General features: G+C 41.4%; 1 protein-coding gene across 2 annotated transcripts in view; it reads left to right on the plus strand.

Moving 5' to 3' along the window:
• gabrb2b (gamma-aminobutyric acid type A receptor subunit beta2b) overlaps positions 1–24380 on the plus strand; it is an 84439-nt gene that overhangs the window by 51344 nt on the left and 8715 nt on the right. For both annotated transcript variants that reach the window (XM_033651631.2, XM_078172567.1), the window contains 2 exons: positions 3284–3366; positions 23569–23706. In XM_033651631.2, the coding sequence (XP_033507522.1) occupies positions 3284–3366; positions 23569–23706 (221 nt within the window). The remainder of the gene's footprint in view (positions 1–3283; positions 3367–23568; positions 23707–24380) is intronic.

Here is a 24380-nt window from a genome sequence, read left to right on the forward strand (position 1 = left end):
CCACCGAATTGTTAATCTATGAGCTGGATGTGAATTCATCTGTCCTTTACAACCATCACAATGCAAACAAAGTCACTCATTTTCATGTTAAAGGTGTGGTTTACCTCATATTACCCAGCCTCATGTCAGCCAAAACAGTGACGAAAAGATCATGTCATGACTTGTGTTATGAGGCACAATATCCTTTAGATTTTTGATCCCTTTTTTGCTCTTTTTGGAAACATTGACGACTGTATTTCAGTCAGGAGAGACAGAAGAATGAAGTGAAGATAATATTTAAGACAGAATAAGAGTGTAAGAATTAATTAACTAATGATTTGTGCTGATTAAGATTTAACAGAAGTCTTTGGCGATTGGACGCCAGAGGGAGATATTTTGTGATCGAAGGACATCTGAGCGGCAGCAGGATAAATCCCCTCATGGAGTCCAGACAGTGATGGAGGTGGTGGCTGATGACTCTGAGGCTGCTGACTGCTGGGACAGATGAGGCTGATGAATCTGTGCAGGCTAAGGGGCCGTATACATGCTGCGTCTTTAACCGCCTGGAAATTGTGAGGTCGGGTGCTGGGCTCTACTTTTGGGCCTTTTTTGAGCTACTTCTCAAGAGCACAGCAGCAGGTTGTGTTTGACCTTGACCTTAACAAGTACTGCATTGTTGCCCGTTTACCAGAAATTCTGAGTGCAGAGCTGATCGTCTTCCAGGCGCTGTTAATAAGTGTGTAGGCCTATTGTGTGTGGGCATATCGTCCATGAGACAGATGTAAAGTTCTGGCAGCCCTGCCCCAAAATGATCAACTCTTCCATATTTACCACAGACTGATATTTATGGAAGAAGGGAAGGATATCTGTCCGCTGTGATTGATTGTTCCACGTCACATGACATGTGATGCGTGTTGCCAAAAGTCGAACTCATTGAAAACAATGAATTTGAATGCAAAAAAAAGCGTGGCATGTGTACAGTGCCTAAGTGGTGATGGGGAGGTGGAGGGCGCACACGACTACAGCAGAGAAAGAACCATATTTAAAACGAGGAGCGGTAACATGATAGGCTGACTGAGAAAAGGTGAGTCGCTGTGCTATTGGTTGATTGTGATCAGCTGGTGACTCAGTTGACCTACCCAGACAATGACATCTAGAGATAGTGAGTGAGCATACTTGCAAGGAGTTTTGCTTGATTTTGGTTTGACCTCAAATTGACTGAATATACCACAAGGACTATTTTGATTTAGGTAGGTGTGGTCCCACCTGTTCACCATATGGTGCCTGCGGTGAGTTCGGTCGCACACAATTTAAAGACAGAATGACCACAACAGCTTTGTTAAAGTATTGTCGTACTGCTGCGTCATTATCTTAAAAGCTTGCTGACAAATGCTGTCCAATATGCAATTGAATGAATCTTGGATGGCTTGGATTTTAAAAAATACTTTGATCATGAGATGCAAAAAGATTGGCACTGCAGCGGCTGTTGGTCTGAATAATGGAAACGTGAGAGCGACAGAGCGAGGAGAGCGGAGAGCAAAAGAGAGAGAGAGGCACAAAGACACACAAAGGTGATTATCTCTGCTGTGTAACACAGAGGATTGGACTCAAGATGAGCCTCTCCTCTGGCACAAATTTATCTATGTTGTCAGGTGTGCCTAGACGATTACCTGCCATGCTGCGCTGCTCTGTGGCAACTCCCTCAGTGGGAGTCAAGTTCTCACACAAGACCAGAGCCAGGGAAAGAATGGCAGCCTATTACTCACAGCCTTGTCCTTATGTTCCCTTCACAAAGTCTGATGGACAACATAACCTTATCTATTGACTCATGGCTGGCTGCTGTTATTATCCTGTATTATCCATCCCTGTCTATTTGTTTTGATAGAGATTGGAAGGCTAAATGCTATTATGCTGACATATATACACAAAATATGATCGGGGCAGTAAAGTAGAAGGATATAGCTCGGTGGCCGCTGCAGTTTGCAGCTATTATGAAAGCACTTACCATGCCGACATGTTTCTTTTTTAATCGTAGATCAGCTTTATGAGCAACGATTTCATAAATAATAGAGATTTAAACTGCTGTGTTTCATTTGCGATCATTTCTTAGCATGTATCTGGTTTAAGAATGCATCACAAGTTAGCGCAGGACTTCAAGCAGAATTATAAAAAATGTGGTACTGACTTTGGTTTTCTTTGTCAAAAAAAAATCACAGTCGTGTTTGAAGCAGCTCTTTAAATAAAGACAAGCTCAGTGCCAAATAATTCAAACAGCGCTGAAATCATTTCTAACAATGTGCTCGACATTTTTGATGCGTTGGCTCATATTGCTCATGTAGACAGAAAATCAAAGAGTGTTTCCATCCTAGGTTCCATGCTGAAGAAACGTCACTGACTGTGCTGAAGTTTACCAAAGCTGAGCTGATTCTGCCAGCACTCAGTATACTCCTCCCATTCAAGTGACAGTTCAGGGGTTAAGAACTTCAAACACGAAAGGCACTTTAATTCTAAGTGGAGGCAAACATAAAAGAACCTCCCACGAATCTCTTTTATTCTTGTTTATTCATACAACTTTGCACACTCAACAACAGTGTTCACAAAGCAAAGCACTGTCAATCAAATGACAGAGGACATGATGGACAATACACACTTAAAAAAGGCTTTTTGACATTTATTTTTGTTTGTATTTATATATCACCCTAAAGATCTGTTGTAACAGCTAGTTTAAGGAAGTCGTATTACTGACAGAATTTAACACGAGCAATAATCTCGCCTTGTAAAGTCTTTGGGATGTCACCGGGTTGTAAAACGTTCCCTGTCATCCCACATATTTCATGATGACACGCACTCGTCAGAGCACAAACACGACCACTGTTATCTCCGGCCTATTGCTGCCACCGCTGTCCCACAGAGTTTGATCCCTGCTGTGACTCGCATCTCAGGTTGGGCCTGACAGAGGACCCACAGGATTATCCAAACAATGCTAAAACTGGGACATAAGGATTAGCTTCGGCCCTGTAATCCCCAGTGGAGTTCCCACCACTGCTGCAACCACCCCCAAACCCTCAAAGGCTCCTGCGTTTACCTGTGGGGGTTTGAAGATTTGAAGTCTTTAGTTACTCATGGTTAAGCGGATGATGAATGGTCATCAGAATTTTGTGACATGATATGGTGCAAAAAGTTAGACATTTATAAACTTAGTTAAGACAATAACAAACTCTACTTCTCCAACTCCAGTTTGCTGCCTGTCAAATTCTACCACAAAGCTGTGTATTTAAAGTATCATTGTGTCATGTGTTTTCAGGATCACTACCACCGCCGCTTGTATGATGGACCTGAGAAGGTACCCACTGGATGAGCAAAACTGCACACTGGAGATAGAGAGCTGTGAGTACTACCTCCGTTTATTCAATATTCATTCAAACCTTTATTTAAGACTCAAAAGGCTGCAGCTTTTTTCAGTTAGCTGTCATGAGCTATGTGTTGACTGGGCCCACACTGGCTCCCAACAATGTGTGCAATACTGCAGTGCAAGGATTTACACAGAATTTTAATATTTTCAACATAATCCTTCCCATCCAATTTACTCTATTTCCCTTGGTAAAAGTCGAGGCGTTCTTTCCTTCCTAAATATACCCCCAACTGCTCTTCTAGGAAGAAACTATCGCAACAATTCAGATAAATCCTATAGAGCTGTTTGTATTGCACAAAAATTGGTTCGCAGACTTTAGAAAAAAAAATGGTGGGGGCCGAGGTAACATAATTTTAATCAGCCATCTTGTACACCAGCTAATAGTTGTAGCTATTTTGTGTCATATGTGCTGAAGTGATAAAGTAGAGGTAATGCTGTCAGCCCAGTCACAAATGACAGCAGTTTACAAGCAGTACATCATAACGGGTGTCCTAGGGGTGCTGCAGTACCTCTACGGCTCCTGCTATTTAACCACAGCTGACAGGTTTTAAAGCTACAGTTTATAAAAATCATTTTGTGTCATTATTGCTGAAACTGTTGCTGAAAGAAGTAAATGAGATGGATAATCTGTGAAAAAAAAATCATATCCTCTCCTCTTCCTTCTGCTTCCTATGGGATTCACTAGAATCTACCTTGGCGAACCAAAAACAACCAATCAGAGCCTCTGTCCCTAATGCAGCTGTCAATCATGCTGGTGAACTGCCGTCAAAAGGTCAAACTAGACAGCGCTGATCAAATAGTAATCAATATTCTGTCACTGCATTGCTTGTTTCTTGTCTTAAATAATTTCAGAAACATTTTAGAGCTTAACAGTACACTAAAATATGTTCCTGAAAACACTGCAGTTACAAGGTCTTGACTCATATTTGATCAGCGCTGCCTAGTTTGACAGTTTGAGCTCAGTTCTCGAGCAATGGTTGACATGATTGACAGCTGCGTTAAGCCCAGTTCAGACTAAAGATTCACGACGAGACGAGTTGAAACATGCATCTACTTGCAATGTGCTGTTCTGCAACGTTCTAAAAACCTGCTGAGATGGTGTATCATATCTATGCAACAGCTCTCTGTACTTCTGTTCTGTTTTCCAGCTTTTCAGCCTTATTCTGTGGCTGAATATTATTTGTAGCTTCTTCAGTTATGAATGAGGACAGTGATAGTGAGATACTGGCTACAGTTGCATTTGTAGTCGCAATGAGATAGCAAAAAAGAGAAACAAAACGAGCACCAGATGGACTGTGTTCGTAATAAATATGTCACAATGATATAGCCAGCACCAATTAATTGGTCAATGAGAATGTGTGTGTGGGGGTGTGCATAAGCACATACAGCGAGCAGCAGCAGTGACCCACTGTCTGACACCGGTAAACCATGAGAATTGAAACAGAGGGCTCGGCGGGGATGGAGCAAGCAAACACGCCGTCTTCACTACAAGCCGACTGGCTGTTAAAAACAGGTGACAAGCTTTGCATTCTAAAACCAGCTGCCAGCAATTTGACCAGCTTAGTTGCAGGTGACACCATCTTGAGTCAAGCTTGAGTCAAGCTCAGACGGCCAGATTACACCGCTGCAACTTTTTTCTGCAATGTTCTAAAAAGATTTTGTCTCATCATGAATCATTAGTCTGAACCAGGCTCCTCAGCTATAGAGTGCCGAAGTCACGCCCCTTCCAGTCAAGCTCATGGGACCTTAGATCGGAAAAAATATGAATGGCAATGAATGAGGAGAGAAATATTATCTTTTGTTCCCATTTGAGTTGTGACATGAAATCTAAATATGTTGTTAATGAATTTAAAACATAAATTTTAAGGTCAAGAAAGTCATACTTTGTGGTAAAACTGTTGAGATATAAGCTTTTTAATTAGAAAGACTCAAGAGTACACAGGATGAGGTCGCTTTCGCTGGCTTCCTGCAGCTTGGAGTGACTGCAACCTGGCACAAAACACACAGACATCTTCAATCATAAATAGATTAATCATAAAACAGTGGAATTTCAGCGGGGAGGCCAAGCTGCAGGAAGCGAGCGAAAGCTATGACATCACATACGCAACCTCCTCCTGTGTACTCTTGAGTCTTTCTAATTAAAAAGCTTATATCTCAACAGTTTTACCACAAAGTATGACTTTCTTGACCTTAAAATGTGTGTTTTAAATACATTAACGACATATTTGGATTTCATGTCACAACTCAAACGGGAACAAAAGATAATATTGCTCTCCTCATTCACTGCCATTCATATTTTTTCTGATCTAAGGTCCCATGAGCTCTACCGGAAGGGGCGTGACTTCGGCACTCTTTGATAGGTTGTTTTTGTTCACGTGTGGTAAGGCCATTAGAAATGCTACAAAGCGACAGAGTAAGAAGATGTTTGTGATTTTTTTTTTTCTCACAGATTATGTTATCTCATTTAGTGCTGTGTGAATATAGTGAAAGTTTCAGCAAATATGACGCAAGTCTTTTTTTAATATAAGTTACCATATACAGCTTTAAGGCTTGAATGCATCCCAGAACCTTTGCCATATCGCCAGGAGTTTCTTTCAGTTTTTCCACACTGAGCTTTTCATCAGTTTGATGACAGAACAACAAAATCAGGATGTCTATAGTTTCATTTAAGAATTTCTAATGGTGTTGTTAGTAGACACTAATATGGCAGGTTCACTTTTCTCAAATGAACGTCTTCTCTCCTTTTTATTTGTCATCGGAGCAGCTGTTAGCATGCAGAGCCTTACCTTCATTCTAGCACACTGGAGAGAGATGAAAGTAGAGAGGTAGAAGAGTTGCCCTCACCAATCATCTATCATCAGGGGGGAAATTAAATTTGCTTACAAACCAAGATAAACTTGCTCCAGCTCAGTCACAACTCAACTGCATAACTGCACATGCATCTGAATGTAGTTCCCATGTAGAGATGGTTAAAGGGTGTTACACTCAATTGTGCAAGTGAGCTGGAAGGCCTACAGCTGGTGCTGGTGTACAGAGGGAAATAGAGCATAAGGAGCAAAAGGAGGCAATTAAAGATTTTTTTTTTTCAACTCAAAATTACACAATGCAATTAAGCAGTGAATTTTAGCAGGAGCCTGATACTACCAGCAACATGCTTGTAGTAACAGTATACTTGCTGTAACTTTCTATATGCAAGGCTAAGGATGCACACAGCTCCAGAGCCACTTTCCAAAATGTGCTGTACTCAGATACAGGCCATTTATCGAGCAGCAGCCTGCTGAGTCCTGTGAGTTACAGAACTGCATGAAGGCTCTGCTGTACGGTGGCCAGCTAATGGACTAGAATGTCTTTTGCTCGGTGCATGATGTGCACATAAGCCATAACTGTTCTGACTCTATTGCATATTGCAGCAAATTCTGAAATCCCATGAAAACAGTTAGTTTATTCCAAATGTTAAAATAAAACAAACATTATACCAATCCTCAATAAAAAACAACTTAGGACATCTGGGTTAGACGTAGGTGCAGTTGGGTTGGCAGTGGAGAGGCCCAAACAAACTGAAGAGGAAAATTTAGGAAGGAGCGAACGCCAGCAGAGAGGGAATTGAAATCAAGCTGTGGCAGATTAGTGTGAAAGAGATGTGGAATAGGATGAGGAATGTTCTTGTGTGTAAGCTGCTAGGGCAAATGGTGGAAGGGAACCAGGAGGGAACAAACCAATTAAACCTGTTTTTCAGCAGGTACAACAAGGTGACCTCAGGCCAGCTACACAAGCCTTCCCCTCTGCTTTACTGATGACAGTATAGTTGGCATCACAGCTCCTTATCACATCTGAACTGTCCAGGCAAGATACAACACCACTGAATCTCTGCCAGAGACTTTACTCACTTGCTTTAACCCCCAGTGAACATGAAATTAGGGACCATTGTCCCTAGTGAGCTGCTAATATCATAGGCCTGAGGATGTCCCTTAGGTCTAGGGATGGATGATGGATTATACTTGATGTATTGCGACTTGTTCCATGTGGGATGTATAAAATTTGTATGACTATGACATTTTAAAGCCACTGACATCAGGCTTGCTTTAGTTTTTTGGCTGTCTTCTTCTCACAGACACACACCCGAAAAGAAAGACTCACAAACATTATACCTCAAACAAACTCCTGCGCATCCAGGTTAGCTGAAAACACACCGGCGCCGCCACAGCTCGGGGTGTTGTGACGCATGCTAAATGCAGCCCCTAGACCACACTGGACGCATTGCACTGCAGCTCATCAACAGACAACCTGTACTAGTCTGTACATACTCCACCGATGCATGAGTTTAAAATCATGTGTGGACAACACCTAATTAAACTTAATTTCTTACCTTAACTGCCAATCAAGCAGAGCTATGACTCGCCAGGCAATATGTTTTTGGCCATTGTCTTTATAATGATGGGATTGTGAGTCGTTTAGCTCCACATATTTCTCAACCTCAACAATAAGTCACTCCTCATGTATTCTTTCTCTTTGTTACACACAAGACAAAGCAACACATACACAGTTCTCTTTGTACATCAGTGGTGAGGAGACAAGTGGAGCTGCTATAGGAGCAGAGAAAAAGAGCTGCTACGGGAGCTGGTATGTACAAGTAGAGGGCAAGTGGGGGGAAAAGTCTTTAAGACCCTGATACACCAAGCTGACAGTTGGCCGTCGACCAAAGTCGGGCCGTCGGTGAGCGTCTGTCGGCCTAGTTTTTGTGGTGTGTCCCGCACCGTTGGCCCTTCGGTGTTGGCGGCAGCGACTTTTCAGCTGATTGAGCATGTTGAATCGGCAGCAGAACTAGTCGGTGAGAGATCACTCTGATTGGCTGTTCAGGTTTTATTCCCTCGCCCCTGTAGCGAGTGAATCTGCCTGTAGTGAAACCGGGGCCACTTTAACCTGAATAACAAACCGGGGCTAGCTGTGATGCTAGCGGAGCGTTGGCCACAGCATGACCGGAGGGAAGCACAGCCAGTTAGCCTTCGCTAGATTCCCAGCTAGCCCCTGCTCTTTGTTTGGAGCCAACCGGAGAACCGAGCCCTGGTTTGTTATTCAGGTTAAAGTGGGAAGAAGCAGCGGGTTTATCGGGCAGCTGAGTGAAGTGGAGCCTGCAGAGGAAACACCGGGACCTTCTGAATGTAATAGCCAGTGGAGGTGCTGCGGTGCCCGGCTGCACAGATAGGAAACACCTCGGCTGTCAGGATGTACCACTCTGTCACTCCGCTCTCTCTCACGCAGGCGCAGAACGTACGTGCCACTTGGCCGTCGGCTGTAGTCCGTGTAGTGTGTCCAAATGCAACTGACACAGGGCGATGTGAGGTGACGTAGACAACGCAACAGTTGGCGTTCGTCGGTGCAAGTTCTTTGATGACAGTTTGGTGTGTCCGCACCTTTAATTCTCGGGTTGCCGAGGCTTGAAATAGGACAGTGGCATGAAGTGCCGTGGGGCAGTGCGTCCAGGAGCATCGACACGCGTCTAGCTGCCACCGGTGTAGGGTTGTACATGGAAAATAATAGGGGTGTATTTTTTGACAGTGTGTTTCGGCCTGCACTCTCTCCTGAGCGATAGCGTATGACCAGGCGAGGCATATGTGTTTGTAAACCACGGAGCACCAGTGCATCTTGCAAATATTATTAATATATGAACTGGAGAGCTGTTTGTTTGTTTGTTTCCAGCTCACAGTGAATAAATTCTCACATTTAACGGTGCCGGGGTAACAGTTTAACTTTCTGCTAACTGCTAACGTCCAACTGATGACTGAAGGCTCACAGCATTAAACCAACACTTCGAGTCAAAGACGAGCCAGCTGCTTCAAAATAAAAGCACCAGTGAATTGACAGTAGCTACTTTAACTTTATTATACCTGTAGTTCATTTAATAGTTTTGTATCTTGGTAGTCTACAGTAGTTGAGATTAAAGGAAATTTCAAAATATGGATATATATATTGCATATTGCCTAAAAATATCACAATATTATGTTAAAGCCACATCGCCCAGCCCTGCTTAGGTCTCTAGAATGAGGCTGCCAACAAGTAATAGTCATATTTTTGTTGCAAAAGTTTTTTTTCCTGTATGGAAAGGCCTCAGGTGTTGGTATTTTTCTTTCAAACATCCTTTAACCTTCTGCTTGAGGTGGCATGCAGGCATGGCAGACAGTGTCAGGAATACCTGGATAATGGATGAACTCACACACACAGAGTTGGTATCTTCCCAAATCCCAAAAGGATATATGCCAGAGCACAAATGATATGACTACCACACAGATTCTAAATATTTTATAGCAAAAGAACTGAGATTTTTTTATATATGTAACATTTTGCCTCATAATCTAAAGGGAAAAACAAAAATCCTTGTGCTCATTGTCTTATTCTCACATTTAGAAACACCAATCCTGCACATAAGGTCACAGACCACAGAGAAATTAGGGAAGTATTGCAGCAGTTTGCTCAGGATACTGTTGAGAGGATGACCTTCATGCTGATACTACCATACACAAGACTGCTCACTTGTCATCTATAGTTTCACTTGCAAAGGGGCGCAACGAGCAAAAATGCCTTAATCAAACTTAATTGGGAACCTGGTATGCCTCTGGTAAGATGGTGTAGAGCTTGTAACTGCAAATGTTACCTCATATGGTGCAGTGTCCATTTAAACTACTTGTTTGAACATGGTTCAGGGGATGATGGGAGGGAGACAGAGAGGCGCATTGTCTGCTTACAAATGAGCGTGCCTCAAAACATGGCTCGTCATCAGCACCCCGAGCACACATCCTTCTCTTTTAATTTGATGACAGGCTTAAAGTTTAAAACACACTGGCTGGGGAGTTGTAACCACAGCCATGCGAGTGTGGCTGTGTGTGCGTGCATGCATAGATGTGTGTGTGTACAGTATGTGTGTACATCGCAGGCACTTGAAACTGTGATGTGCCCGGCAGATAGAAATTTGAGAACAAAACACACACGCACGCTCTCTCTTTTGTTTCATCTGAGCCTCGGGAGTTGAGGGGCTCATGAAGCAGCAGTCGGGGATCTCTGCTGGTTTGGATCGTCTTAGATGTAGTGTTGCATTCGATAACTCCACTCATTGGGTTGGATGGTTGATTTTTATGCAGCTGTGCTCTTTCTACTCTCAAGACCGCTGAGTGTGTCTTTTCTCACTATCCTAGTATCCACGTGTGCTTCCGTCCCTTTGTCTCTCTTTGTCTCCATCTTTCTTTCTCATCTTTCACACATTTGCCAGTGTCATAAAATTTCATATTTTGCTTTCTGTCTGTCTGTTTGCTCATTTCCGGTGAGTGTGATTGCTCCAATGTCTCCTAATATCCTGGTATTGAGGCACAGTATTGATGCCTGTAATTAACAAGCGTTGACAGGTTGAATGTAACGTCCAAGATCTTTCATTCATGGATCCGGTTTTCATCCTTTCGTGCTGACCTCCTTAATCGTATTAGGCAAGAGTTAAATTGCTGACCCTGGTTTAATTACCAGCTTTTTATCACACAATAACAAGCTCTTTCAGTGTGGCTGTTGCTGTATCAGCACGGATATTTTGTGCACAGGCACTGTGTTGTTCCCAGTACTACAAGAAAATTCATTCATCTGTCATCATTATCAAGTTACAAGGGACAAAAAAATCTCAATAGCGTATAAATCATTTTGAAAAGCCTCTTGTTTTATCACTTGTTGAGTAAAGGAGAATATTACAAACTCTTATGAGGCCACACTGGATGTTACAGCTGCACTGAGCCTGCAGAATGCAGCATCAAATGTTTTTATTTCTATTGTTTACTGCATCGTTCAGCACACGCACAAGTCTTTGCCACTATGCCAACCACTTCCCCCTAACTGTACCGTTTAATTCTCATTTATGATTTTCTGTCACATTAGGACTTGATGCATGTACAAGAACCAGCTCCTGTACGTTCATCATTCATAGCACATTTGACATATATGAGACGTTCATACAGATGGAGGAAAGGGAAAAATAGAGAACCTCGTGCTTATGGTGGTGTTGATGGAGAGATGTAAATGATTCAGTCTGGATAGCCCAGGGACTTTTCCCTCCCCGCCTGTGACTAATGGTTTTGTGGATTCACAGATTGCTCACCCAGATTTTTGGTTTGCAAGTTTTGCAAGAATAAATAAATTAAGAATAAGAACGATTAACAAATAAATATATAAACACACTACACAACAGTGTGTGACAGAGAGGGAGTCTAACTGACACTGGATGGAAAGACTAGAATATCTTACTCAAGTTAAAGTACTTTAGAAAAAATATACTCAAGTAAAGGTAAAGTCACCTGTGTAAAAATAATAAAAAGCAGGTCAGTTAAAATACGCTGAGTAAACACTGTGTTACACTTTTAAAAGAGAAAAGGGGGTATTATATGATGGACCTATAAATCAAAAAGACAAATGCATTTATATTACAAAATAAAGTGCATTAACATGTCAACACATACACATCTTACCACACAGCCCTACAGTCCAGTCAAATGATAAATTCCCTTGCGATACACAACATGTGCATACAAGATCAGTTATAGCTTTGCCTTCTGCAATGTAGCTTCAAATCAAATCAAATCAAATCAAACTTTATTTTTATAGCACTTTCCATGCATTAAAAATGCAACACAAAATGCTTCACAGAAAAAGACTTCACTAGAATCAACTAGAAAAGAGGATGAGACTCAAACAATTGAACAAAAATGGCCAAAAATAAATAAAAATAACTCTGGACACTGCAGCAGGTGCAACAAGCATCATTAAGCTACAGAAATTAGATAATCTGCCACTTAAACAGCAGAATAAAACATCACACAGGGAGTCAACACAGAGATGTAAACACAATATAAACTCCATAGCGCTATATACATTCATTGTCACTCACCATAACACACATGTGTATCCTTGAGTGCAAACAAATCTTTTGAATGCATTTCAGTGGTCTGGATAAAGCGAAGCAAAGCCATTTGCTGGGCTGCAGTCTTCCTCTTGACTGTCATTGTTGGTGTTTTGCTGCATAGTGAGCTGGATACAGTGTTTGAGGCAGGGTCCCATTTATTCCTATGGAAGTTGCTCAGTGGCGCTTAAAGCCAAAAACTTCCCAGGTATAAAATGATCCAGATCTTCCACATTGGGCACATAGAGCAATCACAACATACTACATTTCGCAATCCATCTGGAAAAGGGGAACTGCCCATTGGTCCAACAGCCCATTGGTCCGACAGCCCATTGGTCCGACAGCCCACTGGTCCGACATCCCATTGATCCGACCATATTAAACCCATTGTTCCGAAGTCCCGTTGTTCCAAAATCATCATGATGCCCTGTGGTTAAGGTCTGGTTAGCTTTAGGCACAAAAACCACTTGGTTAGGGTTAAGAAAAGATCATGGTGTGGGTTAAAATGAAAAAGAAAGTGACAAACACATAAGCCGTGAGCCTGCTTCACCTCAAGCCTTTCCCAGCTGACCCAGAGCCGGTCGCAGCGCACCATCAAGGCAGAAATACGCCCGCCAGGAGCCATTCAGCACTGGAGAGAGCTCCCCACACAACCCCGACCCCAGAGTTAATAACAGGAGGTTATGGTGTTTCATTCTCTTCTCTCTATGACACTTGTATCTTGACCAGTAGCCTACTTTTGTTGTGTTTGCTGATCCTCTATGGTACACAAATACAGTATAGCCTAGTATAATCACATATCGGAACAAACGGGACGTCGGACTAATGGGATGTCGGACCAATGACATGGACCCCTGGAAAAGCGGCTAGCTTCTGGTTTAGCTCTCTTCCATTTTGAATGGGGATAAAATGATTTAATCCTGCAGCTCCTCTAGACTTTCGAAATGTTATCGGACCGAATTAATCAAATCTTGATAGTTAAGCTAGTCATTTTGCAGGGGTTGTGACACTAAAGATATCCACTGACTTAGAGACATCTCTTTGACAATGTAAGTCTGTGGATGAACGTCTTTTCAGGCCCAAAGGCATCATGTAATTGGCCACTATGACAATTGGTCTTATAACCCAGCGTACTTCCTTAGGGCCTGGTTGTTGCGACCAGTAGGTGAATGCAATGCTTCTCAAATGGGGTCATGGCTACCCCTAGGGTTACTTTAAAGTGCTTTAGGGGGTACATGAGATCTTTTGTTTATTTACTTTAGTGTTAATTTCAAAACAGTCAATCTTGCATAAATCCTTGAAATAATTAAACTATAATAGGTAGATTAAAAACTATAAGCGCAAGTTAGATAAACTACATTTTACATTCAATATTCCAATTTTTAATGCAATCATTAACTTCCACAAACTGCTGCAACAAATGCGATCATGTCCACGTCTGTTCAATGTGTTTTAATGGCTTTGGCTGGTCATGGAATAGGAATAGGAGTGTTTCCAGATGTGTCCAAACCTTTCACACAGCAAAGGTAATGTTGTAAAACACAGGGTGTGGCCAATTTAGAAAGAAAAGCTCTTTGTCTAGTTTAAGAAAATCTTCTCTTAATATAATTTTCTCAAGTTCTTTTTCTGTCATTTTAAGTTCATTGTGCAGGGAAAGCTTCAAGACAGTGTGTTAACTTTGTGCTCATAAGTCACGTAGAGCTCTGTGTTGGTTATTAGTAAACATAGGCTATATTTACGACAGATATATGCGATAGGAATGGCTAAACCCTGGATATAAAGACATTATATAATAGAGGATGCACATGCACATTCTCTTATTCCTCAGACTCTGCTGTTATCTTTAATGTTGTTGCTGCTCCAGGGACTTCATAACAAAAATACACTGCAGTTGCTGTCTTATTTTTGAAATGAGGCGAGGAAACTTAGCTTTAACACCACACTACCTCAACCTCACATTCAGCAGCATTGGATAAGGGTTGGGTTTATAACATTGCAAGCCAAGCCCTGTCACATTGCATTTGTTTTGTTACTACTTGCTCAGCATCTCTATAATACATGCATAATCCAGGACGTCAGCTAGCGTAGTAGGCCACACCAGGTTTTACCTCAGTGCGGGGAAATACCGTTCCTTGCATAATTCAAAAGGGTTAAACCTCCTGATGTTCTGGGTCACTGTTACAGTCATGCAGTTTACGGTGTACAGTATATACACTGCTGTGCATTAGCCCTACCTTCACGGGAAGCAATTCTAGTTCAAGATTTAACATTGACTTCACAAGTGCAGCAGCTGTGCACCTTTTCAATAAATCATACCGACAGTAGGGTCACTCAGATGGTAAACACTGAATACTACATAGAAGCATTTTTGCCCTGATTAGCATCTTTAGCGTTAGCATATGTGTGACCGCAGATGGTTCTTAAGGAGACTGCAAAATTGTGGATTTAAGTGAAGAGAGAGAACACAAATTAAGACAGATTTGCAGTCACCAATACAATCACATCCTCACACATCAGACAAAGACACCTCTGTTTATTCCTGTATACACTGAGAGGGGAGTGAGAGGCACATTATGACTGTTACTTCACACAGTTGCTGTGCGCCCACAGTGAAACTATCATTTCATTACAGCATCTCTACCAAGTAATAGTTATATTTTCTGCACCAGCGATCCACATCATATGGACAGAGCCACTTCCGCAGTCTATGTCTCTCTCTTGCTATCTGTGCCCATCAGAGCCCATTTTTAGAAACCGCACACATCCTCTGGGGTGTGAATGGTTTTTCTACACTCGGGCTTGCGCGGCTTATTTATTTATCTTATCTTCAGATGTTCTGTCCCTGTCCAGGCATGCAGTCGGCTGCGGCTTACTGTGTACTGCAAAAGTTTCGAAGACATTTTTAATTGGACACCAGGAATAACATTAAAGTTGCTTTGAACTGCATGGAATCAAAAATTCATCTGAGACATATTTAAGAGTGGAGTAGTAGCCTTCTCAGCTCGCACGGGAGAGCAAGAGGCAGGCGGGTGTTCGGGGAGGGGTAATAGGACGTGCCTGTGTGTGTGTGTGTGTGTGTGTGTGTGTGTGTGGACATCTTTATGTGTCCATCATGTGTCTGTGAACATCAACCACAAATCGTTGCCTATTAATAAGCATGAGGTTGACACGCTCTTCCCTCAGTAAATGTAGACAGAGCCAGTTTTCCCAAACCATGCATCATAAACACTTCAGGTCTGGTTAGGTCCAACTGTGTTGTCAGAGGAAACTAATATGTATCATGAATCTCATCATTTGCACACACTCCTCCAGACGCCCTGTGTGCTTCCCGGACTAGTCTAAAGGCTTGTCAGGTGGCGCAGCATCCAAAATTCTCAGTACTATTTATGGTGAATAAATTAGGTTTGACATCTGTTGTGACATCTTTTGATTTTCAGGGGCTGTTCTCCAGCGAGGTTTGTAAACACTGTAATCATAAAAAGCCATCTGTTGTCATTATAGATGGGAAGAAAATCAGATAAAAAGGCATTTTTGCGATTGTTGTTAGCGCATCTGTGTGGCCTTTAAAATGTATGTCACAATGACAATGGTGTTTGTTACATATTAAAAAAACAGTGCGCTATTTTCTAAGTTTTATCACCAGTATATGATGTTTCATAGCACCATTTAGAAGTTGAAAAAAAAACTTTGTTATCCCTGATTATGTTTTGCCTAGAGCAATATCAAAGTCAGTGTTTTATCTCCCGCCAAAATCCTTCTTTGCCCATTAAAATAAATCAACTGAGACATTATTTCATAAGCTTGATAAAAAGGCCTGGAGTCAGATTTGGTCAGGGAGATATGCCAGAGTCCCAGTTAAATAGCTTTAGTATTGTATTGCTATCTCCTCTGATGATATCATGAACAATTTCATTTATTTTTGGCCTGCCAACGCTCCCAGACTTTGGAATCCATGAGAGAGGCCTTTGTGCTGGCGTAAAATACATATTGTCACACCCATATATATTTTATTTGAAAGGGAGGGGTGCACTGGAGGGATGAGTTTGCATCTCATGCCACTGAGTAATCTATGAGCTGATTTCTTCTTCTCTTTTCATTGTTTCATAGTTAATAGATATACTGTAGCCTAACTGTCTTGGCTGTGATGTACTGCAGATCACGTCTTTTTTTTTTTTTGTCTTGCAACCTCATTGTCTTCACTCCTTTCAGTGAATTTCATGCAATTGGAATCAGGACGATACATCTGTGTCAAACACTGTGATGTAATAGCTTTAGCATGAAAGCAAAGATGGCAAAGTCAGCATCAGAAATGTAGAAACAATAGAGCTTGAGTGGATTGAAATAGACGGACAATCCAAATTATAAGAACCAGATTAAATCATTGAGTCTGATGTGCGTACCATTTGCACAAAGGCATTCTGAGTGTAGCTGTTGTGTGTTGGCAGTTGCTTATGTGATACATAATTTATTTTTGTAAACTCTTTTTAGCCACCCCTGGAGAGGCTGCATTGTGCATTACACCCTATGATACAAAAGTGCTAAATGGAACTAACAACATTGATTCTTTGGCTCTTCTATGATTTGCTTAAATTGAAGAGCTTTTCCTGGGGTGCCAGAGGAAAAGCCATGGGGTCAATTAAATCAAAAGGTTTCATCCTGTTGGGATTGGCAATGTGCATGGCTATTTATCCATTAGATCCTCAGATATATCGTTAAGTAAAGTTTGCCACAAGGTTATGCAAAAGGAAAGCTCATGGAATGTGCAAAACACAAAGGCTTTCTGTAAGGAGAATGATTGTTGTAGGTTTAATGGTTGATCTCCCATACATTTTCATATATTTTGGCACTGGTGATGAGACAGGAGGAAAGATCAGGGGGTCACTATTGAAATGAGTTTTCATCAAGCAGCAACCTCAAGGGCCGAAAAATGAAGCCAATGCAAAGTGCCAAAAACGACAGTTCCTTGAATGCTTGAGGCTGGCTCCAAAAGCTAATCAATCAATCCCCATAGACACCCAAATGTTACAGCAAGACATAAACTTGTTTACAGCCTGGTACAAAATAAGTTTTGGTCTCTAAAGCTAATTCCCCCGTTCATGACACCCGTACAGGTGATGAATGTTTATCTAAGTTACTCATTTACATTTTATTGAAGCTTACGATTACAGCTAATTAAGGAAGTGGTTGCTTTAAGTGACAGGTGGGTGCCGTCCATTGACAAATTACTACCAACCTTGAATGGGTAATGTAGCCACGGTGTAGCCCCAGACTCACACAGTATAGGCATAGCTGTAGCTGTTGCTATTTCAGTGTGTTTTCAGTTCATGAAAGTAAATTGTTGTATTTTGCTCATATAAAAAAGGTCTTGCAGGGTGTTTGATGTCCTAGAATACCCTCTTAGAAGTTTATGTGTTAAGTTGTTTTTGGTACATACATTTTGTTGATTTTTTTTAAGTCTTTTTATTGTGTTTTTAAGAATAAAGTGAAAAAGCACAAAAGCACACACTGAAAGAACACAACTTATAATTGTATACAAGGGAGGGCCAACATAGATATCACAAAAAAGAGGATGTGATGCACCATGGATAAGACCTCGTCACCTAACGTCAAGCACATAAGTTATGAGTCAATTCACTTCTGCTAGGTTGTAGACCATTTGTTGAGAAACCCTTTCCAGATTTTCAGGAAGAAGTTTTCCTTGTTGGCAAGTTTATTTCGAAGGCCTGAATCACATTGCCAAGCTCCCTCAGCCATTGGTGGAATATGGGGCCAGACTTTGACTTGAAAATGAGGCGTTTTACTATTGTTTCAATAGCAAAACATTGCATTAGCATTAGTATTATCACAGTTAACAATGGCTGTAAATGACTTGTCTAAACTAAAAGGCAATTTATGGCTGTGCGTAGACGCTACGCACATCGCCTATGCCGTTGTGAGCATTTTTACTTCTGCGGTGGTGTGTCTGTGTCACTCTGCAGTTACTCCTCCAAAACGCTAGTCGGCGGCAGAGGTTTCTGTGAAGTGCTGTAAAGTTTAGTTGATTCAAAACACACATTAAACATGGCTTAATAGAGACAATTTGAAAAACAAGTACACAAATTGGCTTCACTATAACAGCATTCACAGACAAACACTTGAGTTAATTGGAATACATTTTCCCCACAAATACAACATGCTAACGTTATTAGCACTCTTCAACATTTAACAAAGGTAACAGCACACAGTTTGGCTCCATTACAACTCACAAGGTTAACTGACAAAACACCTGTCCTGTACTAAACACGTTTTTTAAACAAATACATCATGCTAACGTTATTAGCACAAGCCTATGGCATTTTACATTATATTGATTAGCCTAGCGGCTGGAGATCTTTCCCTCTTCACATATGAGACCTGCATAAATCCCGAAGTATAAATCCCTGAAGGATAAATCACACACAAGACTTAAAATGCTATTTTAGTGGAGGCTTTACTGTCTTCACAATTTATTGTTTCTTATCTGTGAACTAAAAGTAGCCTACATACAAGCTCCGTTTCCACTGAGGGAAATGGCGTCAGTATACAGCGACAGACCGGGGGTCTGTGTCACTGCGACGCGCTGTTACAATTCTGGGGAGGTGCACGTTAGGCTATGGAGTTGGTTACAGCGTAGGCTCCGCGTAGGCTCATAACCTACACGTCAATTCAACACAGAACTATACATTTCGTGTAAGGTAGCAGCCAGCATTAAGGTTATCTGTACTCTCTCATCCAAATATGGTCACTTCCGGCTCCAAAAATCCAAGATGGCGATGGCCAAAATGCCAGACAAACAGTTCACAAACCAGTACGTTGAGTGACAGCCGCTATGTCCATTACAGTCGATGGCGACTGAATACATTGACTCCAATTTAAATTTTGTATCTCAAGTAAAGGGGGGTTGTTCCATCGTGGTTTTATCGCTTAAGAAATGTATCCAAAATTAAGTTATTTCTGTCTGCCCCTGACATGACCTGCCTTTATTTCATCCCATCTTGACTAATATGATTTCCCTATACTCTGCACTTAGTAGAGAAGCACTTAATCGTCTGCAAGTTGTTTCAAAATGCGGCTGCCAGGCTTTTTTACTGGAACTGAGAGAAGAGAACACATTAATCTTTTTTTCCATCCTTCCTTTGGCTCCTTATTCCTTCGGAATACATTTAGAGAATTTATTGATTACCTCATATGTGAGGTGAAGATGACGATGACGCCATGTGACCACACAAACTGTCCTGTAGATGAAAGTTCTGGATATAAATTTTGAGGAGAAAAATTGGGAGTTTATTGGAACACAGCAAGTACCAAACTCTTTCTTTAAGAGGACAGAGAGATGTCAGAGTGTGAGGGTGTTGGAAGCAGCCACTGAGGAGTCGGTGTTAATAATTCAGAGCAACTAAATAGGTCACACAAGTATTAATTAGGCAGAGCAAGGTATGGCGGAGGGAGAAGAAGAGGGAAGGTAAAGTGAAAGATAGATGGACACATAATAGCAGTTAGCAGAGAAATAACGGTGAGGCGAGAAGGAGAGGAGTGTAATCAAATGGAAAAAGTGCTGGGAGAAAGCGGAGATAAAAATGGAACAAGTTATAGAAGAAGAGTGGGGGAGAAAAGGAGACCAGAGGAGGAAGAGGAGAGGAGGGGTGGTGGAACGCTTTATGTTGTATGCACTAATCAATGAAACGGCGTGGGAGTTCCCTCTAAATTGTTCTGTCAAACACGCTTTCATTCGTCATCTAACACGGCACCGTCAGCACCGCCATCCCACACACACATGCACTGTACATAGCATGCAAAACAGTCATTTTAATTCACATTTAGCTGCTAAATCTCCCCATCATCGGCATTCCACAAAGTAATGGTCACACACAAAAAAAAAACTTCCACGCATGCAATCAGATAATATAGTGATAATCACTCAGGCAAATGCTACTGACATGCATGCAAATCCCCACTGCAGCAAACATGCAGCTGTAACAACTGTTGCAACCATCACAAAAGATTATGTTGCATGTCGAAAACATTCCTGATTGTTCTTTCGTCCATCTCCTGCTGTTACCTAAAATGCAACTCTACACATGCACATCAAGAGCGACTGAACACTCTTATAAGTTTTATGATGTAAGATATTCAGTTGTTTGTCTTGAGGCAGCAAAGTGTATTGCAAGTCCCGGCCTCCTGCCTCTCGGTTGAGCAAGTTCACACTTCGATACACTCGTGGTGATGAGCTGTCAGTACTCTGAGATAATCTGGCGCTGCTACTGTAGCTCGCTATGTACAGAATATAGTAATCTAATGTTGTTGCACTTTAAAAATGAGCTCTGTGTCACTTCTCAACCCACTGTAGCCCAGGAGAATGCCAATATGGAGAAGCAATAATGCTATCCGTGTTTTAATACATGCTTGTCTGCTGTTCATATGGCTCTTTTTTTTTTACACCTTTCCACCATGGTTTATTATTTTATGACTTCTGCTGTGGCGTAGGGAGCCCTCAAAACAACTCCATTAATATTGAAAGAAGCATCTAATCTCTTTGCAAATTGTTTCAATTGAGTTTCACATAGTTTCAGTTTGGCTTTAATTGTGAGCCGACCTTCTAAAGACGTGCTCTAACCCCAGCTGTCTCCTGTCGCTCCTCGTCTCCTCATCTCCTTCCTCTCCTCTCCCTGAGACCAATGCTCTTATGCCCCGAAGTCAGCAGACATGTCAACTGCACTAGAGCAGACAGTGGGCAGTCAATTATGCAAGAGCCAACTTTCATGGTCTGATGAAAATTTTCTACTTTCTTCTTGGCTTTTTTTTTTTTATTTTTTTTTTTTAACAGCACTTGTCTTCAGCTGTAACTACAGAGAACCGTGTTACTCAATCATTTATTGCTCCTGCCCACTAGCTGCCTTGCTGTCCATGTCTCCACTGATTGGGCCAAAATGAGAGCAAAAGAGCGAGAAGCTTTGGTTCCGATTAATATTAATGGACTTGCTTCTTGTCCCTTTACAGATTTTACTGGGTTTAAGAGATGAAAATGGATTCCGAGCCTGGTTATTTAATCATTCTTGCTCTTGGTGTTTAATAATTTAGCTGCTTGTGGGACAAAACATAATAAAGTTGACTCATATATATTTCCTCACATATATGAGGGTTTCTGTCAGCGACTGTATAGAATGTTGTACTTCCACCTTCATTTCATAATTTATGGTTTTAACAGGATTTTCCATAATTCAGTTATTGTCAAGAGTACAGTACCTTGCTTATGGTAGAGTCCCTCTGATGATGATGCTGATGTGCACTTGAACAAAGCATGGAACTGTTGTGGAGCTGCTCAATGGCCCAGTATAGACTGTGGTTGTACTGGGCAACTGAATGTGTTTACTGTGTGCGTACTTAAGCATCTAGGTTATAAAAACAGTTAACAAAAATCACTACTGAACATTTGTTTCCAGTGTTATGTTTTTCTGAACTATCATTAAAAAAGTTGTTTAGTAGTGTCAAGAGCACACAAGTGGATATTTATGAATATAAAATGATAATAATGGTAGGTGAGCTGTGTCATGATGGTAGCTACTTGAAAAAGTGTCAAAGCACAAAAAAGATTTTTGATTCACCCACAGTAATTAAAAAATTACAGTCACACACAACTGCTATTAGTTGCATAACATTTGACACCAGGTTTACTTCTATTCATTCCCACCGGTCTAAATTAGCTAACACCTTTTGCTCTTTATATACAACACGCAAGTAACTGTTAGAGAGATGGATCTGGCACAGTGGATCAGTTAACTTGTGACAGTAGAAAACAAGCAAATATACTTATACTGCAAATGCATATACACACAACTGTATCTCAGTATTAAGAAAATGTAATTTGTGGTTCTGGAAATTGACAAGAAATTAATGTGGATATTGAATTAAGCAGCATTTTTAGGCATTGTGATTGATCATAAATTAACATGGAAACAACATATTGACCATATTAAAGAAAAATCCAGTATCAGTCCTGTATAAACCTAGGTATATATCAATCTATAAGACCCTGTTTATAATTAATTATTCTCTTATACTTCCTTATATATCATATTGTGTGGAAACAACTGCAAATTGAGCCCAGTCTCACTCCAAAGTTGTCGAAATCCGGCGCTGGGCAGTGGCTGCATCAGAAACCAACGAAAAAAGGCATCCTTTGACGTCGGCACAATACGCAACTGGTTGTTGTTATAGTTTAATGGCACCCGGCGGCATCAGGGGGAAACGCAGTGGGACAAGGATGAAAGAAGTCTGAATGGGGCGGGCGGGAGGGCTGGTGGATGGGTCCAACAAACGCCAACTTTCACCCCAGAGAGCGGTGTTCACAGCCCATAAGACTCTAAAGCCAAACCCTGTTCTTTTTTCCTAAACCTAACCATGTGCTTTTGTTGCCTAAACCTAACCAAAATCCAACCATGTGTGTTTGTTGTTGATGGAAAAAAAGACACTTTGTACGTCGTATGTGGAAGTGGAAAGTCCATGACCACACGTGTCAGCCCTGTGATAGTCTGGCGACCTGTCCAAGGTGTACCTTGCCTCTTGCTCAGTGTCAGCTGGGATAGGCTCCAGCAACCCTGCGACCCCCAACAGGATAATCGGTCAGGGGAAATAAATGTTCTAATTGTTTATACTTACTGCAGTATGTCTGTAGCTCAATAAAACACTACACACTACACACTACACTAGCGGTTCCCAACTGGTTTTCGAGGTCCAAAAGTGGGTCGCAGGTCCATTCTGACTGGACCGCAAGTGACTTGCGACCACGTCAAGTTTTTAAAAACATGTTAATTTGAAGTACAGTGAGTTTCCAGCACAGAGCTTTCATTTTGAAGTGTTTCCTGCTGTAGAGTGAGTGACTAATAGACAGCTACTTGACAGAGACAGCAAACTAGCAGGAAGATGATGACTAAGGAGAAATCTGGACCCGTGGCTGGACCAGTTGGGAACCACTGCACGACACTATACGCTACAAAGTAGAATATAACAGACATCCTTTCCTTGTGAATAATGTCATATATCTTAAGTAAGTGAAACAAAGACCAATTACTGTGTCTGCTGTCAGCAGAACGTAAAATGGTGACAAATGCAACCCTAATCAAGCAAAGTGATTAATTAACTGGACTTTATGGCATCCAGATGGGCATGATTATGAACACATATACTATACAGACCACTAACAATCCTCAGTAATTCCTGTGCTCTGTTATCTCAGATGGCTACACTACAGATGACATTGAGTTCTACTGGCGAGGAGGAGACAACGCCGTGACGGGGGTGGACAAGATCGAACTGCCCCAGTTCTCCATTGTGGATCATAAGCTCATCTCAAAGAATGTCGTGTTCTCCACAGGTAATGGTAACACTGTATGACTCATAGCTGAATGTGCAGGGCTGAACACAATCAGTAGAACATCCCAATGCAATCCTATATTATCAGCCTTGACATAAATATCACCCCGAAGCATATATGTGCATATGCACACACTTAAATGTTAATACTTTGCCTTTATTTCCTTCAAAAAAAGCCTGTTAATTATTTCCTGTCTCTTAGGGTTTCATTTCATTATCATTACGCTGCTGCAAAGGGGACAATACGGCAAGTCATAAATATTGACTCATTTCACAGTTTGCACTTATTGATATGAAAAACAGCATCCACTAATTTCCAGAAATGCAGAATGTTATGCAAATGTGCAAACGCACATACAGACCTTGGAATGAAGTGCCGTCCTGGGAGACAGAAGACACCATGACTTATTTAATAGCAATAAACAAAAAGAATGCTGTCTGATACAATGAAATATTCATCTGCTCTGCATTTTCATATTCATGAATTTGTCATGCAAGCAGGCAATTGTAAGCAGGACAGCGGCTCAGCTGAATACAGTTTCTGGGTACTGTACAGAATGAGAGCAGAACACTAATTCGATAAGAACGCGGAGACTCCACCAATGAGAGGGCTTGTTTTGTCTGCAGGGGTCATGCATCCCTATTAATAACATAATGCTTCCTGATGAATGCACA

Source organism: Epinephelus lanceolatus, chromosome 11, assembly GCF_041903045.1.
Source record: "Epinephelus lanceolatus isolate andai-2023 chromosome 11, ASM4190304v1, whole genome shotgun sequence".
Classification (NCBI taxonomy): Eukaryota; Metazoa; Chordata; class Actinopteri; order Perciformes; family Serranidae; genus Epinephelus; species Epinephelus lanceolatus.